This window comes from Bombina bombina, chromosome 1 (genome assembly GCF_027579735.1).
Source record: "Bombina bombina isolate aBomBom1 chromosome 1, aBomBom1.pri, whole genome shotgun sequence".
Taxonomy (NCBI): Eukaryota; Metazoa; Chordata; class Amphibia; order Anura; family Bombinatoridae; genus Bombina; species Bombina bombina.
Genome location: NC_069499.1, coordinates 67,445,644 through 67,462,146, shown reverse-complemented (window position 1 = coordinate 67,462,146; position 16,503 = coordinate 67,445,644). Strand labels below are relative to the sequence as shown.

The window sequence follows — 16,503 nt, the reverse complement described above, 5'->3', positions numbered from 1 at the left end:
AGGTAAGCATAAATTATGTTTTTAGGAAAATGTATTTCTTACCTGGGGTTTAGTCTCTATTTTTCAAATTGACTGTCGTTTAAATTTGTGGGCAGAATTAGGTAAGTTTATTGCGTCATTCTTGGCGCGAGTTACGTTGACGCAAATTCATCATTTCCGGCGTCTTAGTTGACGCAGAGTCTTTTCAATTCAGGTTGCGTCATCTGTGACGCGAGTGTGTCATTCCCGGACGTTTTTGGCGGCAAAAAATATTTTTCTTTTTGTGTGCGTCATATTTGGCGCCAAATATTTTCATTATTTAAGACCCCATTTTTATATGCCTCTTGCCTTTTTCTCTATCAGATGGCTATGCTGTTTACATTTTTTCCCATTCCTGAAACTGCCATATAAGGAAATTGATAATTTTGCTTTACATGTTGTTTTTTTCTCTTACATTTGCAAGATGTCTCTGATCCTGTCTCAGAAATCACTGTTGGAACCCTGCTGCCTGATAACAGTTCTACCAAAGCTAAGTGCATTTGTTGTAAATTTGTGGAGGTTATACCTCCAGCTGTGGTTTGTAATAGTTGTCATGATAAACTTTTACATGCAGAGAATGTATCCATCAGTAGTAGTTCATTACCTGTTGCTGTTCCCTCAACATCTAATGCACAAGATATACCTGTAAATTTAAAATAATTTATTTCTGATTCTATTCAAAATGCTTTGTCTGCCTTCCCGCCTTCTAATAAACTTAAAAGGTCTTTTAAAACTTCTCATAAAGTTGATGAAATTTCAAATGACCGGCAACATGCTGAAATATCCTGCTTTGATGAGGATCTATTTGATTCAGAAGATCCTACCTCAGATATTGACACTTTATTTAAAATGGAGTATATTCGTTCTTTGTTAAAAGAAGTGTTGATTACTTTGGATATGGTGGAAACTAGTCCTCTTGATATTAAAACTAGTAAACGTTTAAATTCTGTTTATAAACCTCCTGTGGTTACTCCAGAGGTTTTTCCAGTTCCTGATGCTATTTCTGATATGATTTCTAAGGAATGGAATAGACCTGGTACTTCTTTTATTACTTCTTCAAGGTTTAAAAAATTGTATCCTTTGCCAGCAGTTACTTTAGAGTTTTGGGAAAAGATCCCCAAAGTTGATGGGGCTATCTCTACTCTTGCTAAACATACTACTATTGCATGGAAGATAGTACTTCTTTTAAAGATCCTTTAGATAGGAAACTTGAATCTTATCTAAGGAAAGCCTATTTATATTCAGGTCATCTTCTCAGGCCTGCAATTCAACATGCTAATAATTTTATTTGTGATGCCATTTTTGATGATATCAAAATTGATGTTAAATCTATGTCTTTAGCTATTTTAGCTAGAAGAGCTTTGTGGCTTAAATCTTGGAATGCTGATATGACTTCTAAGTCCAGATTACTATCTCTTTCTTTCCAAGGTAATAAGTTATTTGGTTCTTAGTTGGATTAAATAATTTCAACTGTCACTGGGGGGGAAGGGAGTTTTTTTGCCTCAGGATAAAAGACCTAAAGGTAAATCTAAAGCTTCTAACCGTTTTCATTCCTTTCGGCAAAATAAGGAACAGAAACCTAATCCTTCCCCCAAGGAATCTGTTTCCAATTGGAAGCCTTCCTCAAATTGGAATAAATCCAAGCCATTTAAGAGATCAAAACCAGCCCCCAAGTCCGCATGAAGGTGCTGCCCTCATTCCAGCTCAGCTGGTAGGGGGCAGATTAAGATTTTTCAAAGATGTTTGGACCAATTCGGTTCAAAATCAATGGATTCAGAGTATTGTCTCTCAAGGGTACAAAATAGGATTCAGAGTAAGACCGCCGCCTGTGAGAAGATTTATTCTCTCACGAATTCCAGCAAACCCAGTAAAGGCTCAGGCTTTCCTGAAGTGTGTTTCAGACCTGGAGTTATCAGGGGTAATCATTCCAGTTCCGTTTCAGGAACAGGGTCTGGGGTTTTATTTAAATCTATTCATTGTCCCAAAGAAAGAAAATTCATTCAGACCAGTTCTGGATCTAAAAATTTTGAATCGTTATGTAAGAGTACCAACTTTCAAAATGGTGACTATAAAAACTATTCTGCCTTTTGTTCAGCAAGGACATTACATGTCCACAATAGACTTACAGGATGCATATCTTCATATTCCGATTCATCCAGATCATTATCAGTTTCTGAGATTCTCTTTTCTAGACAAGCATTACCAATTTGTCGCTCTTCCTTTTGGCCTAGCGACCGCTCCAAGAATCGTTTCAAAGGTTCTCGGTGCCCTACTCTCTCTAATCAGAGAACGGGGTATTTCGGTGTTTCCTTATTTGGACGATATCTTGATACTAACTCAGTCTTAACATTCTGCAGAATCTCACACAAATCAACTAGTGTTGTTTCTTCAAAGACATGGTTGGAGGATAAATTTACCAAAAAGTTCCTTGATTCCTCAGACAAGGGTCACCTTTTTAGGTCTCCAGATAGATTCAGTGTCCATGACTCTGTCTCTAACAGACAAGAGACGATTAAAATTGGTTTCAGCTTGTCGGAACCTTCAGTCTCAGTCATTCCTTTCAGTAGCTATATGCATGGAAGTTTTAGGTCTCATGACTACAGCATCGGACGCGATCCCCTTTGCTCGTTTTCATATGAGACATCTCCAGCTTTGTATGCTGAATCAGTGGTGCAGGGATTATACAAGGATATCACAATTAATATCCTTAAATCCCAATGTTCGACTATCTCTGACTTGGTGGTTAGATCACCATCGTATAGTTCTAGGGGCCTCTTTGGTTCGTCCAACCTGGACTGTGATCACAACAGATGCGAGTCTTTCAGGTTGGGTAGCTGTTTGGGGATCTCTGACAGCACAAGGGGTTTGGAAATCTCAAGAGGCGAGATTACCAATCAATATTTTGGAACGCCGTGCAATTTTCAGGGCTCTTCAGGTTTGGCCTCTGTTGAAGAGAGAACCGTTCATTTGCTTTCAGACAGACAATATCAGAGCCGTGGCATATGTCAATCATCAGGGTGGGACTCTCAGTCCCCTAGCTATGAAAGAAGTATCTTAAATACTTTCCTGGGCAGAATTAAGCTCTTGTCTAATTTCTGCGGTACATATCCCATGTGTAGACAATTGGGAAGCGACGGTTTATCTCAGCCGTCAGACTTTACATTCGGGGGAGTGGTCCCTCCATCCAGATGTGTTTTTTCAAATGTGGGGTCTTCCAGAAATAGATCTCACAATCTTCCCAGGTACCTGTCCAGGGATCTTCAGGCGGAAGCAGTGAATGCGTTGACACTTCCTTGGTGTTGCCAACCTGCTTATATTTTCCCGCCTCTATTTCTTCTTCCAAGAGTGATCTCCAAAATCATCATGGTACAATCGTTTGTATTGCTGGTAGCTCCAACATGGCATAAATAAAAAGAGAGAAGCGCTCAACCTGGGAACGAACAATAGCATAATAGCTTGCTCTATGGCTAGTTACCACCCAAGAAGCAGCCTCTTTTTGCTCAACATGTGCCTTTCACAGAGAAGAACTTTCCTGAAGCATATCAGTCTGATCCTGACTTCACAGTACAGTCCAGCCCCGAAATACCAGGCAATCCCTCTCTGAACGAGAGAAACGGCAAAACCCCAGACGTACGTTTCGGCCTATTGTGGGCCTCGTCAGTGAGGTGCAGCCATATCCCTCTAGGCACACTGAGCAACGGGTCCACGTCTGGATTCCCGCATCACACTTAGGGAGACTTCCCAAAATGTCATAATTTGCATAAATAAAAAGAGAGAAGCGCTCAACCTGGGAACGAACAATAGCATAATAGCTTGCTCTATGGCTAGTTACCACCCAAGAAGCAGCCTCTTTTTTCTCAACATGTGCCTTTCACAGAGAAGAACTTTCCTGAAGCATATCAGTCTGATCCTGACTTCACAGTACAGTCCAGCCCCGAAATACCAGGCAATCCCTCTCTGAACGAGAGAAACAGCAAAACCCCAGACGTACGTTTCGGCCTATTGTGGGCCTCGTCAGTGAGGTGCAGCCATATCCCTCTAGGCACACTGAGCAACGGGTCCACGTCTGGATTCCCGCATCACACTTAGGGAGACTTCCCAAAATGTCATAATTTGCATAAATAAAAAGAGAGAAGCGCTCAACCTGGGAACGAACAATAGCATAATAGCTTGCTCTATGGCTAGTTACCACCCAAGAAGCAGCCTCTTTTTGCTCAACATGTGCCTTTCACAGAGAAGAACTTTCCTGAAGCATATCAGTCTGATCCTGACTTCACAGTACAGTCCAGCCCCGAAATACCAGGCAATCCCTCTCTGAACGAGAGAAACAGCAAAACCCCAGACGTACGTTTCGGCCTATTGTGGGCCTCGTCAGTGAGGTGCAGCCATATCCCTCTAGGCACACTGAGCAACGGGTCCACGTCTGGATTCCCGCATCACACTTAGGGAGACTTCCCAAAATGTCATAATTTGCATAAATAAAAAGAGAGAAGCGCTCAACCTGGGAACGAACAATAGCATAATAGCTTGCTCTATGGCTAGTTACCACCCAAGAAGCAGCCTCTTTTTGCTCAACATGTGCCTTTCACAGAGAAGAACTTTCCTGAAGCATATCAGTCTGATCCTGACTTCACAGTACAGTCCAGCCTCGAAATACCAGGCAATCCCTCTCTGAACGAGAGAAACAGCAAAACCCCAGACGTACGTTTCGGCCTATTGTGGGCCTCGTCAGTGAGGTGCAGCCATATCCCTCTAGGCACACTGAGCAACGGGTCCACGTCTGGATTCCCGCATCACACTTAGGGAGACTTCCCAAAATGTCATAATTTGCATAAATAAAGAGAGAAGCGCTCAACCTGGGAACGAACAATAGCATAATAGCTTGCTCTATGGCTAGTTACCACCCAAGAAGCAGCCTCTTATTGCTCAACATGTGCCTTTCACAGAGAAGAACTTTCCTGAAGCATATCAGTCTGATCCTGACTTCACAGTACAGTCCAGCCCCGAAATACCAGGCAATCCCTCTCTGAACGAGAGAAACAGAAAAACCCCAGACGTACGTTTCGGCATATTGTGGGCCTCGTCAGTGAGGTGCAGCTATATCCTTCTAGGCACACTGAGCAACGGGTCCACGTCTGGATTCCCACATCACACTTAGGGAGACTTCCCAAAATGTCATAATTTGCATAAATTAAGAGAGAAGCGCTCAACCTGGGAACGAACAATAGTATAATAGCTTGCTCTATGGCTAGTTACCACCCAAGAAGCAGCCTCTTTTTGCTCAACATGTGCCTTTCACAGAGAAGAAATTTCCTGAAGCATATCAGTCTGATCCTGACTTCACAGTACAGTCCAGCCCCGAAATACCAGGCAATCCCTCTCTGAACGAGAGAAATGGCAAAACCCCAGACCTACGTTTCGGCCTATTGTGGGCCTCGTCAGTGAGGTGCAGCCATATCCCTCTAGGCACACTGAGCAATGGGTCCACGTCTGGATTCCCGCATCACACTTAGGGAGACTTCCCAAAATGTCATAATTTGCATAAATAAAAAGAGAGAAGCGCTCAACCTGGCCTCACAGGTTTTGGTATGCGGATCTTGTTCGGATGTCCAGTTGCCAACCTTGGCCTCTTCCATTAATGCCTGACCTTCTGACTCAAGGTCTGTTTTTCCATCAGGATCTCAAATCCTTAAATTTGAAGGTATGGAAATTGAAAGCCTAATTCTTAGTCATAGAGGTTTCTCTGACTCAGTGATTAATACTATGTTACAGGCTCGTAAATCTGTTTCTAGAAAGATTTATTATCGAGTTTGGAAGACATATTTCTTGGTGTTCTTCTCATAAATTCTCTTGGCATTCTTTCAGAATTCCTAGAATTTTACAGTTTCTTCAGGATGGTTTGGATAAGGGTTTGTCTGCAAGTTCCTTGAAGGGACAAATCTCTGCTCTTTCTGTCTTATTTCACAGAAAGATTGCTAAGCTTCCTGATATTCACTGTTTTGTACAGGCTTTGATTCGTATCAAGCCTGTTATTAAATCAATCTCTCTTCCTTGGAGTCTTAATTTGGTTTTGAAGGCTTTACAGGCTCCTCCATTTGAGCCTATGCAGTCTTTGGACATTAAACTACTTTCTTGGAAAGTGTTGTTTCTTTTGGCCATCTTTTCTGCTAGAAGAGTTTCTGAATTATCTGCTCTTTTTTGTGAATCTCCTTTTCTGATTTTTCATCAGGATAAGGCGATTTTGCGGACTAAATTTAAATTCTTACCTAAGGTTGTGAATTCTAACAACATTAATAGATAAATTGCTGTCCCTTCCTTTTGTCCTAATCCTAAGAATTCTTTGGAGAAATCCTTACATTCTTTGGATGTGGTAAGAGCTTTGCAATACTAAAGATTTCAGGAAGACTTCTAGTCTATTTGTTATCTTTTCTGGTTCTAGGAAAAATCAGAAGGCTTCTGCTGTTTCTTTGGCATCGTGGTTAAAGCTTTTGATTCATCAAGCTTATTTGGAGTCGGGTCAATCCCCGCCTCAGAGAATTACAGCTCATTCTACTAGATCAGTTTCCACTTTGTGGGCTTTTAAGAATGAAGCTTTAGTTGATTAGATTTGCAATGCAGCAACTTGGTCTTCTTTGCATACATTTACTAAATTCTACCGTTTTGATGTATTCGCTTCTTCGGAAGCAGTTTTTGGTAGAAAAGTTCTTCAGGCAGCTGTTTCAGTTTGATTCTTCTGCTTATGTTTTTTAAGTTTTTTTCATTTCATGAGAATAAATTTTGTATTTTGGGTTGTGGATAATTTTTTTCAGCGAAAAATGGCTGTTTTTCACTAGAGATCCCTCCCTCTCTAGTGACTCTTGTGTGGAGTTCCACATCTTCGGTAATGCTATCCCATGCGTCACTAGCTCATGGACTCTTGCCAATTACATGAAAGAAAACATAATTTATGTAAGAACTTACCTGATAAATTAATTTCTTTCATATTGGCAAGTGTCCATGAGGCCCACCCTTTTTTATGGTGGTTATGATTTTTTTTGTATAAAGCAGAATTATTTCCAAATTCCTTTGTTGATGCTTTTTATTCCTTTATCACCCCACTACTTAGCTATTCGTTAAACTGAATTGTGGGTGTGGTGAGGGGGGACATTTTGAGGTTTGGGAAACTTTGCCCCTCCTGGTAGGATTGTATATCCCATACGTCACTAGCTTATGGACTCTTGCCAATATGAAAGATGAATTTATCAGGTAAGTTCTTACATAAATTATGTTTTTGCAACAAACACAGATCTAATCAGATAGATTAGATCCACTATGGAGTTGTATTTAAAGGGACATTCAACACCAGATTTTTTGTTGCTTAAAAAGATAGATAATCCCTTTATTACCCATTCCCCAGTTTTGCATAACCAACATGGTTATAATAATACTTTTTACCTCTGAAATGACCTTGTATCTAAGCCTCTGCAAATTATGCCCCTTACTTCAGTCCTTTTGACAGACTTGCATTTTAGCCAATCAGTGCTTACTCCTAGGTAACTTCACGTGCGTGAGCTCAATGTTATCTATATGAAACACATGAACTAACACCCTCTAGTGGTGAAAAACTGTCAACATGCATTCACATAAGAGGTGGCCTTCAAGGTCTAAGAAATTAGCATATGAGCCTACCTCGGTTTAGCTTTCAACTAAGAATACCAAGAGAGCAAAGCAAAATTGGTGATAAAAGTTAATTGGAAAGTTGTTTAAAATGACAAAGCCTTATTTGAATCATGAAAGTTTATTTTGGACTTGACTGTCCCTTTAAAGGGACAGTCAGCACCAAAATTGTTATTGTTAAAAAGATAGCTAAGGCCTTTACTACCCATACCCCAGCTTTGCGCAACCAACATTGTTATATTAATGTACTTTATAACATTTAAACCTCTAAATTTTTGACTGCTTCTAAGCCACTATAGACAGCCTCTTATCACATGCTTTTTAAATTAGTGTTTCACAACAGGAGACTGTTAGTTCATGTGAGCCATATAGATAACATAGTCACAACTCCACGGGCGTGAGCACAGACACTGCTCTAACTGGCTAAAATACAAGTCAATTGATAAAAAAATAGCCAGCTGATCAGGGGGCTGTCAACAGAGGCTTAGATACAAGGTAATCACAGAGGTAAAAAGTATATTAATATAACAGTGTTGGTTATGCAAAACTGGGGAATGGGTAATAAAGGGATTGTCTATCTTTTTAAAAAATAACAATTTTGGAATTGACTGTCCTTTTAACTGTAAAATTTTAAACCGTACAAGAGACATGTAAATGATTAGTTTTCTCTTTATCATGTAAACTGCCAGTGCAGAGTTTATTCCAGTCTGCGGATAACCTTGTGTTTTTTGCACATACTTTACACAACTATCTGTTGATCACATTGTGTCTCTTACACAGTACATTTTAAAAATGTATCTCTTAATGTGCCATAGCAATAGAAATAAAGATTAAGCTTCCACAAATACCCGGATTCTTTGACAGACACCAAATGAACATTGATTCTTTGAAAGTTAATTTATTTTATATTATTTATAATTCCTTAGGTCTAAGATGCGAATCTGACAAGATCAGTGTGACGACTTCGGAAGAGGGTCATTTTCTAGTAAACGTCTCCAATAATGAAATAGTGGAGTTGCACTGCGCTGGACCTCTGCACGGCGGAGAGCATTTAGCCAATAACATCATCCAAGATGTTGAAGCTCAAATACCTTCGTCCGCTTCCATATTTTATCACCCGGAAACAAGATCATCAGAGTCTTTACAAACTATTTGTAGCACAACAGTCCCTGAAAATACTAGTAATTCTACGGATATTATCACACTGCACAAAGTGATAGATAATAATAGGACTGAAATTCACGCAGAGTTGCCTGGTTGTTTGCTTTTACCTAGTGAGACACCAAAATATGTTTGTCAGATCTCCAGTGAACCATCTAAACCCGAGCATAACATTGAAATCAGTGAACAGTCTGGCTCCATTAGCGATATACATATTGCTCATAAAGAAGTAGAAAAAACCTTTACAGCAGGTATGACATGGGATCATACGTACAGGGCCTGCAACGATGAAACGCAAATCTCTACAGTGCAGGAAAGTGCCTTATCTACAACAGTAGACTGCGTGGATGCAAAGGGGGATTTGGACAACCAATATATGGATGTAAGCGCTAACACTATAGAGGTTAGCGGTGAAAGCCATAATCTCTTGACTCAGGCAAACGAACAAATCTTCTTTCAGACAGCAGATGGAATCTTGCTTCCTCATTCTGCTCTCGCTGGTATTTCTCAACAGGACAGTTTTGTTATACTAACAGATTCTGGAGCCATGCACTTTGAAACTGTGGAAGCGCTATTACAAATGTAAACTTGTGAAGATATTCTAAGATCAAACCAGAAATAATGAAGGTTGTTTTTTTTTGTTTGTTTTTTTAATTAAAAAACTAAAATATAAAAAATATTTCCTATATACAGATATATATATATATATATTCTATTGTAAAAAAAAAAACAAATACACTGGGAATTAAAAATTTGTAAAATGTGTCTATAGGAGTTTTATTTTTTTACACTCTAATGCAGCATTTAGATGCAGCATTTTCAGTAGTTGCCAGACATAATGTTTCCTATAATAAATAAGTCATAAAACAGATGTAATTTAAGAAAGATTTATATTACTTAAAGGATTACTGTTTTTTCCGTTTTTAAATACACAATATTCACATATTTTGTTTAAGGTTTATCTATTAACATCTGCAAACCTATATATTTTAAAAAACGAAGCTTTATAAGCTTATATTTTTAATCTACATTACCCGGCCATGACGTCACCTTTTCCAGCCCACCGTTTTCTGCATAGTGTGTATACAAACACTTTGACCAATTGCAGATCGATGTTATGCATAAAATTAGCCAGCTAACCCTTCCTAATAAGCCTGCGCATCAAATCTGGTAAATCGCGCATGCGCATTGCAAATCCAAGAAGCCGAAGTTACCCACACCATAGTTTGTTTCACGCTTGCGTATTTGAGTGAAAAATCTATGCAATCGGTTAGCCAGACTTTCTAATAATGATAGAAACGTCTTATCTGTTGCCAAATGTGTTTTGTCAGTTTACAATGAAAAAAGAAGTAAAGCAGTAATTTTGTTTTCACTTTATGTGTGATGAATTGTTTATTTTCTGCATTTATTTATTTTTGGGAACTCAAAACCGTATATCCTTTAATTGTATTTAATTAAAGGATATACGGTTTTGAGTTCCCAAAATTAAATAAATGCAGAAAATAAACAATTGATCACATATAAAGTGAAAACAAAATTACTGCTTTACTTCTTTTTTCATCGTAAACTGACAGAACACATTTGACAACAGATGTATTGAAGATTGATTTCTAAATTATCATTTGCTCGTTTATTCTAGGGAGATTCTCAAAGCGTAGTCAAGAAGATTACTTACGTGACTTGCGCAGCTCAATCGACTGCAGCTCTATAGATTCTACTGCCTTAGGTATCTTCAGATGCTGACGTTTGCGGTGAAGTTTGCGGTGACGCTGAGCTAACTTGCGCATGCGCAATACTTACCAAAGACGCCATGTTTCAACTGCAGTTGTCAGCACGGATTGGGAATCCGTAACTGCAGAGCTACAAGTAGGTTTGGAAAAATTAAATATTTGAAACAGATATATTTTATAAACGCTAAATATTTGGTAAATAATGTAAATTAGAAAAAGATATAGTTAGATGTATATTACATTATTTATATGATTTCATTTCTGACTACAGTGTCCCTTTAATATGACCCATATTCAGTATGCTTTTAAAATGGCGTTGTGTGTTCTTTTTTTTTTTTTTTTTTTTTTTTTTTTTATTGGGTTAGGGGAGTGATTAAAAACAGTTAATAACCTTAACAAAGTTTCATTATTTAACACCTTTGCTGGTAAGTAATTTCATACACACAAAAAAGGGGGCGACAAATGACAGGGCACGGACCAGTGATGAAAAACGAAAATGTAATTTTAATAACGACCTTACGCATTTCGGCTATCCCGCCTTAATAAAACAATGTATCCATTCATAGGTATACTTACACATAAACTATACCAATTTTTATATTTAAAAAATAAATAAATCATAGTTTGGAAAAATTCCTACGTATACCAGTCATTTATCTTATTTTTACCGGAAATTGATTACATTTCCCTCATTAAATCCTAATTGGACCCTTGTTCTCTGCATTCTGAAATGTTTCACAACAGTGGAGACAGTCTCCAAGTTAATAGGACTAATATCCCTAAGATGCTTCCTTATCCTAGTCCTCGCCTCCCTAGTAGTGAGCCAGTCATATTGCCGCTCACATTCTTAGTTATTAAATAGATCACATACAAAGAATGTCAATTTGTACAGGCAGTTATATCATATACTTTCTGGGTGGTATTCGATTGGAAATTACACTACCTCTTGGCATATTCACCGGCTTTACGTTTCTTTCCTCCACATTTAAAATGTCCCTTGAACCTTAGCCAGCAGTTTGCCGGTCTGGTGCTTTAAGTCTGGCTGGGATTTTGTATGAAGGTGGTGAAACTAGTGCCTTTGAGAAACCTGTGATCACTGCATATTATGGAACGAGTTGTGAAGTGAGAAGAAACAGGGGGCGTTTTCACCTATTCTTATTGAAGTCCTATAGTGCTAATTTGGTGAACTGTTTTGTTTGCCTTTCCTGTAAGGTACCCACACAGGTCATATCTTATATTTTCCCAGCAGATTAAAGGGACACTAAATACCATGTTATTACAAGACATTTATTTTGTTTTGCTATAGTATAACATATCAACCAAGTCTTAAAGGGACACTAAACCCAATTTTTTTCTTTCATGGTTTAGATAGAGCATGACATTTTAATCAACGTTCTTATTTACTCCTATTATCAATTTTTCTTCAGTCTCTTGCTATCTTTATTTTAAAAGCAGGAATGTAAATCTTAGCAGCAAGCCCATTTTAGGTTCAGCACCATGGATAGTGCTTGCTTATTGGAGGCTTACATTTACCCACCAATAAGCAAGCATAACCCAGGTTCTCAACCAAAAATGGGCCGGCTCCTATGCATCACATAACTGCTTTTTAAATAAAGATAGCTAGACAACAAAGTAAAATTGATAATAGGAGTAAATTAGAAAGTTACTTAAAATGGCATGCTCTATCTGAATCATGAAAGAAAAATTTGGGGTTTAGTGTCCCTTTAACGTTATTAAAACAAATGAATATCCTTTTTACTGCAGTTATTTGTCACCATTTGCCTTATTTGGAGGAGCCAATCTGGGCTTTAAAGGGGCATTAACCCCTTTACTACCTGGACTTTCAGCAAAGAACCTGCCCAAAATACCGGAGAATTTTTAACATTTTTGCTTTCACTCCATTTAAACAGAAATAGAGCCCTGTTTTTTTCTGTTTACCTGTCAAAACTATATATTTTTTTTTTAAGTAGACAACCCAAGGTATTAATCTAGGCCCATATTGGTATATTTCATGCCACCATTTCACAGCCAAATGCGATCATATATAACAAATGCGATCATATATAAAAAAGTTTTTTTTCACAAACTTTGGGTTTCCCTTCCTCACCCCCCACTGGTCTCCACCATCTTAGGTACTGGCAGACAGTCAATATTAAGTTTTTAATGCAATTTTTTTTTTGTCTGCAGTGTAGGATCCCCCCTTACCCTCCAACCTCCCTGAACCTTTCCAAACTACTTTATAACCCTTCCCCCACTAACTATGTCTGCCATCTAAGGTACTGGCATCTGTCTGCCAGTACCTATAAAATGTAATTAGTTTTTGTAGTGTAGTGGTCCCCCCTCCCGCGATCATTAGTTAGGGACCCCCACCTTTCCTTCTGTAGTGTAGCGCCCCTTCCCTTTATTTTTCGCAGTATAAGGCCCTCCACCCTTTGCTGCTGGACTGCTCATGTGCCTCCTGGATTCCTTCTCACACCTCCCGCAGAGGATTGTTACAGACGGTGACACAGTGTCACCGTCTAACGATCTGGCATCTACCTTCTTATGGAACCGGTTCATCGATCATGCTTTGGTTCCATATGCGGGCTGATGTCTGAAGCTCAGGAACTTCAACTCTTGGCTGTAACTTAACAGCTGAGACTGCTGGAGCTTCATACATACATTGTACGGTACGATAAACAAAGTACCGCACAATGTATATATACGTCGCATTGGGATAAGAGGTTAAGCTCTTTGAGATGGTAATATAAAATTAAAAATGGGGGAATTTGAGAAACAACACTATAAAATAGTCTCTCTCGTAGCAAAACCTAAAAAATGGTTAACAGTCCTCTAATGCTGAAAACCCACAGATAGTATAAAACGAAAATATAGGAAGCGCTAATAAAAGCAGAGAGAGATATATCCTTCACAAAATTGTAACAAACATGTTAAATGTATTTATAAAAAACTGTATAAAGAGTGATGTGTAAACTGTGAAACCGTGGCAAATCATTTATTAAAATAAGAAATAAAAATAGCAGTACTAATGTATGACTGTACTATATGTTACAAGATGTACTATAGATTAAAAAGATGCCAGCATCAAAACACTATAACAAAGCTATATTACCCTATTATATAAAGAATCTACAATATACTATAAAGAGAGCACAGTAAAAAAACGTAGCAAGAGAACGTATCGAAGAGAGTGGTCTATGTTATTTATAGATACAATATTAATGTTACAAAAATGTAACAATACCGTGTATCATACAGTTAAAGGGACACTGAACCCACATTTTTTCTTTCGTGATTCAGATAGAGCATAACATTTTAAGCATTTTTCTAATATACTCCTATTATCAAATTTTCTTCATTCTTGGTATCTTTATTTGAAATGCAAGAATGTAAGTTTAGATGCCGGCCCATTTTTGGTGAACAACCTGTGTTGTCCTTGCTGATTGGTGGATAAATTCATCCACCAATAAAAAACTGCTGTCCAGAGTTCTGAACCCAAAAAAAAGCTTAGATGCCTTATTTTTCAAATAAAGATAGCAAGAGAATAAAGAAAAATTGATAATAGGAGTAAATTAGAAAGTTGCTTAAAATTGCATGCTCTATCTGAATCACGAAAGATAAAATTTGTGTTCAGTGCCCCTTTAAGAGCAGTGCAGTGAGCAAGGGTCCGTATAGATAAATGTAGAAATAATCCACAGATTATATCGTATTATACGGACGGTCTATATTAAGTCTCTTATATAATATACAGCGCAATCCAATCTTATAGGTAGTACATACGATTGTGTGACCTCATCTGAAGCAAAGAAGATCCCAAATGTTGAATAGTTAAATTTTTCACATTAGTTGTTCCAGTTTTGTGTGGGCGCTTTTGAGGAACTTTATAACATCACAGGTTTTGAGGAACTTTATAATATCACAGGAACTAACAAATCAGCGTCCACACAAAACAGGAACAACTAATGTGAAAAATTTAACGATTCAAGATTTGGGATCTTATTTGCTTCAGATGAGGTCACACAATCGTATGTACTACCTATAAGATTGGATTCCGCTGTATATTATATGAGACTTAATATACACCGTATAATACGATATAATCTGTGGATTATTTCTACATTTATCTATACGGACCTTGCTCACTCCACTGCTTTTAACTGTATGATATACGGTATTGTTACATTTTTGTAACATTACTATTGTATCTATAGATAACATAGACCACTCTCTTCGATACGTTCTCTTGCTACGTTTTTTTTACTGTGCTCCCTTTATAGTATATTGTAGATTCTTTATATAATAGGGTAATATAGCTTTGTTATAGTGTTTTGATGCCGGGATCTTTTTAATCTATAGTACATATTGTAACATATAGTACAGTCATACATTACTACTGCTATTTTTACTTCTTATTTTTATTTCTTATTTTAATAAATTATTTATCCCTGTTTCACAGTTTACACATTTATCACTCTTTATACAGTTTTTTTATGAGTACATTTAATGTTTGTTACAATTTTGTGAAGGATATATCTCTGCTTTTATTAGCGCTTCCTTTATTTTCGTTTTATGGTAATATAAAATGATTAATCGTATATATAAAAACTCTGCAATATGCTTTTTCATGTAATTGGCAAGAGTCCATGAGCTAGTGACATATGGGATATACAATCCTACGAGGAGGGGCAAAGTTTCCCAAACCTCAAAATGCCTATAAATACACCCCTCACCACACCCACAATTCAGTTTTACAAACTTTGCCTCCTATGGAGGTGGTGAAGTAAGTTTGTGCTAGATTTTCTTCTGTGATATGCGCTTCTCAGCATTTTGAAGCCCGATTCCTCTGAGTACAGTGAATGTCAGAGGGATGTGAAGAGAGTATCACCTATTGAATTCTATGGTTTTCCTTGCAGGAAATCTTTTCATAGGTTCTCTGTTATCGGTCATAGAGATTCATCTCCTACCTCCCTTTTCAGATCGACGATATACTGTTTCAGTACTGGTTTGGCTATCTGCTATATGTGGATGGGTGTCTTTCGGTAATTATGTTTTCATTACTTAAGACACTCTCAGTTATGGTTTGGCACTTTATGTATTAATGTAAAGTTCTAAATATATGTATTGCACTTACATTTGCCAAGAGTCAGGTTTATGTATATTTCCTTTTGCAGACTATCAGTTTCAAAATTGGGAAAAACGTATTTAGGAAGTTATTTTTTCTTACCTGGGGTATAGTCTTTTCTTCAAAATTGACTGTTTTCTTTAATTTTAGCTGGCAAAATTAGGCTCGCGAGGCAGCAAATGCTATTTATTGCGTCATTCTTGGAGCGAGATTTTTTTGGCGTGAAGGTATGTTCGTTGACGCAAGTTTGCCATTTCCGGCGTCTTAGTTGATGCCAGCTTCTTTGCACAAGGTTGCGTCTGCCATGACGCGAGTTGCGTCAATTTCGGATGTTGTTAGCGCCAAAAAAATGTCATTTTGCATTGCGCGTCATACTTGGCTCCAAATAATTTTATTTAAACCCCACTTCCTATATGCCTCTTGCCTTTCTCTATGCTCAGAGGGCCATGCTGTTTGCATTTTTCCCCATTCCTGAAACTGCCATATAAGGAAATTGATATTTTTTGCTTTATGTGTTGTTTTTTCTCGTACATTTGCAAGATGTCTCAATCTGATCCTGTCTCAGAAACCACTGTTGGATTCCTGCTGCCTGATAACAGTTCTACCAAAGATAAGTGTATCTGTTGTAAATTAGTAGAGATTATATCTCCAGCGGTAGTATGTAACAGTTGTCATGATAAACATTTACATGCAGAGAATGTATCCATTAGTACTAGTACAATGCCTGATATCCCTGTGAATATAAAAGATGTTATTGCTGATGCGATTCAGAAGGCTTTGTCTGCTATTCTGCCTTCTAATGAACGTAAAAGGTCT

General features: G+C 37.9%; 1 protein-coding gene across 2 annotated transcripts in view; it reads left to right on the top strand.

The window, feature by feature from the left end:
- The window catches only part of ZNF839 (zinc finger protein 839), a 62,918-nt gene extending 53,318 nt beyond the window's left edge, over positions 1–9,600 (top strand). For both annotated transcript variants that reach the window (XM_053697434.1, XM_053697433.1), the window contains one exon: positions 8,601–9,600. In XM_053697434.1, coding sequence (XP_053553409.1) covers positions 8,601–9,421 — 821 coding nt within the window. In that variant the 3' untranslated portion in view covers positions 9,422–9,600. The remainder of the gene's footprint in view (positions 1–8,600) is intronic.
- The last annotated feature ends 6,903 nt before the right edge of the window (positions 9,601–16,503 follow it).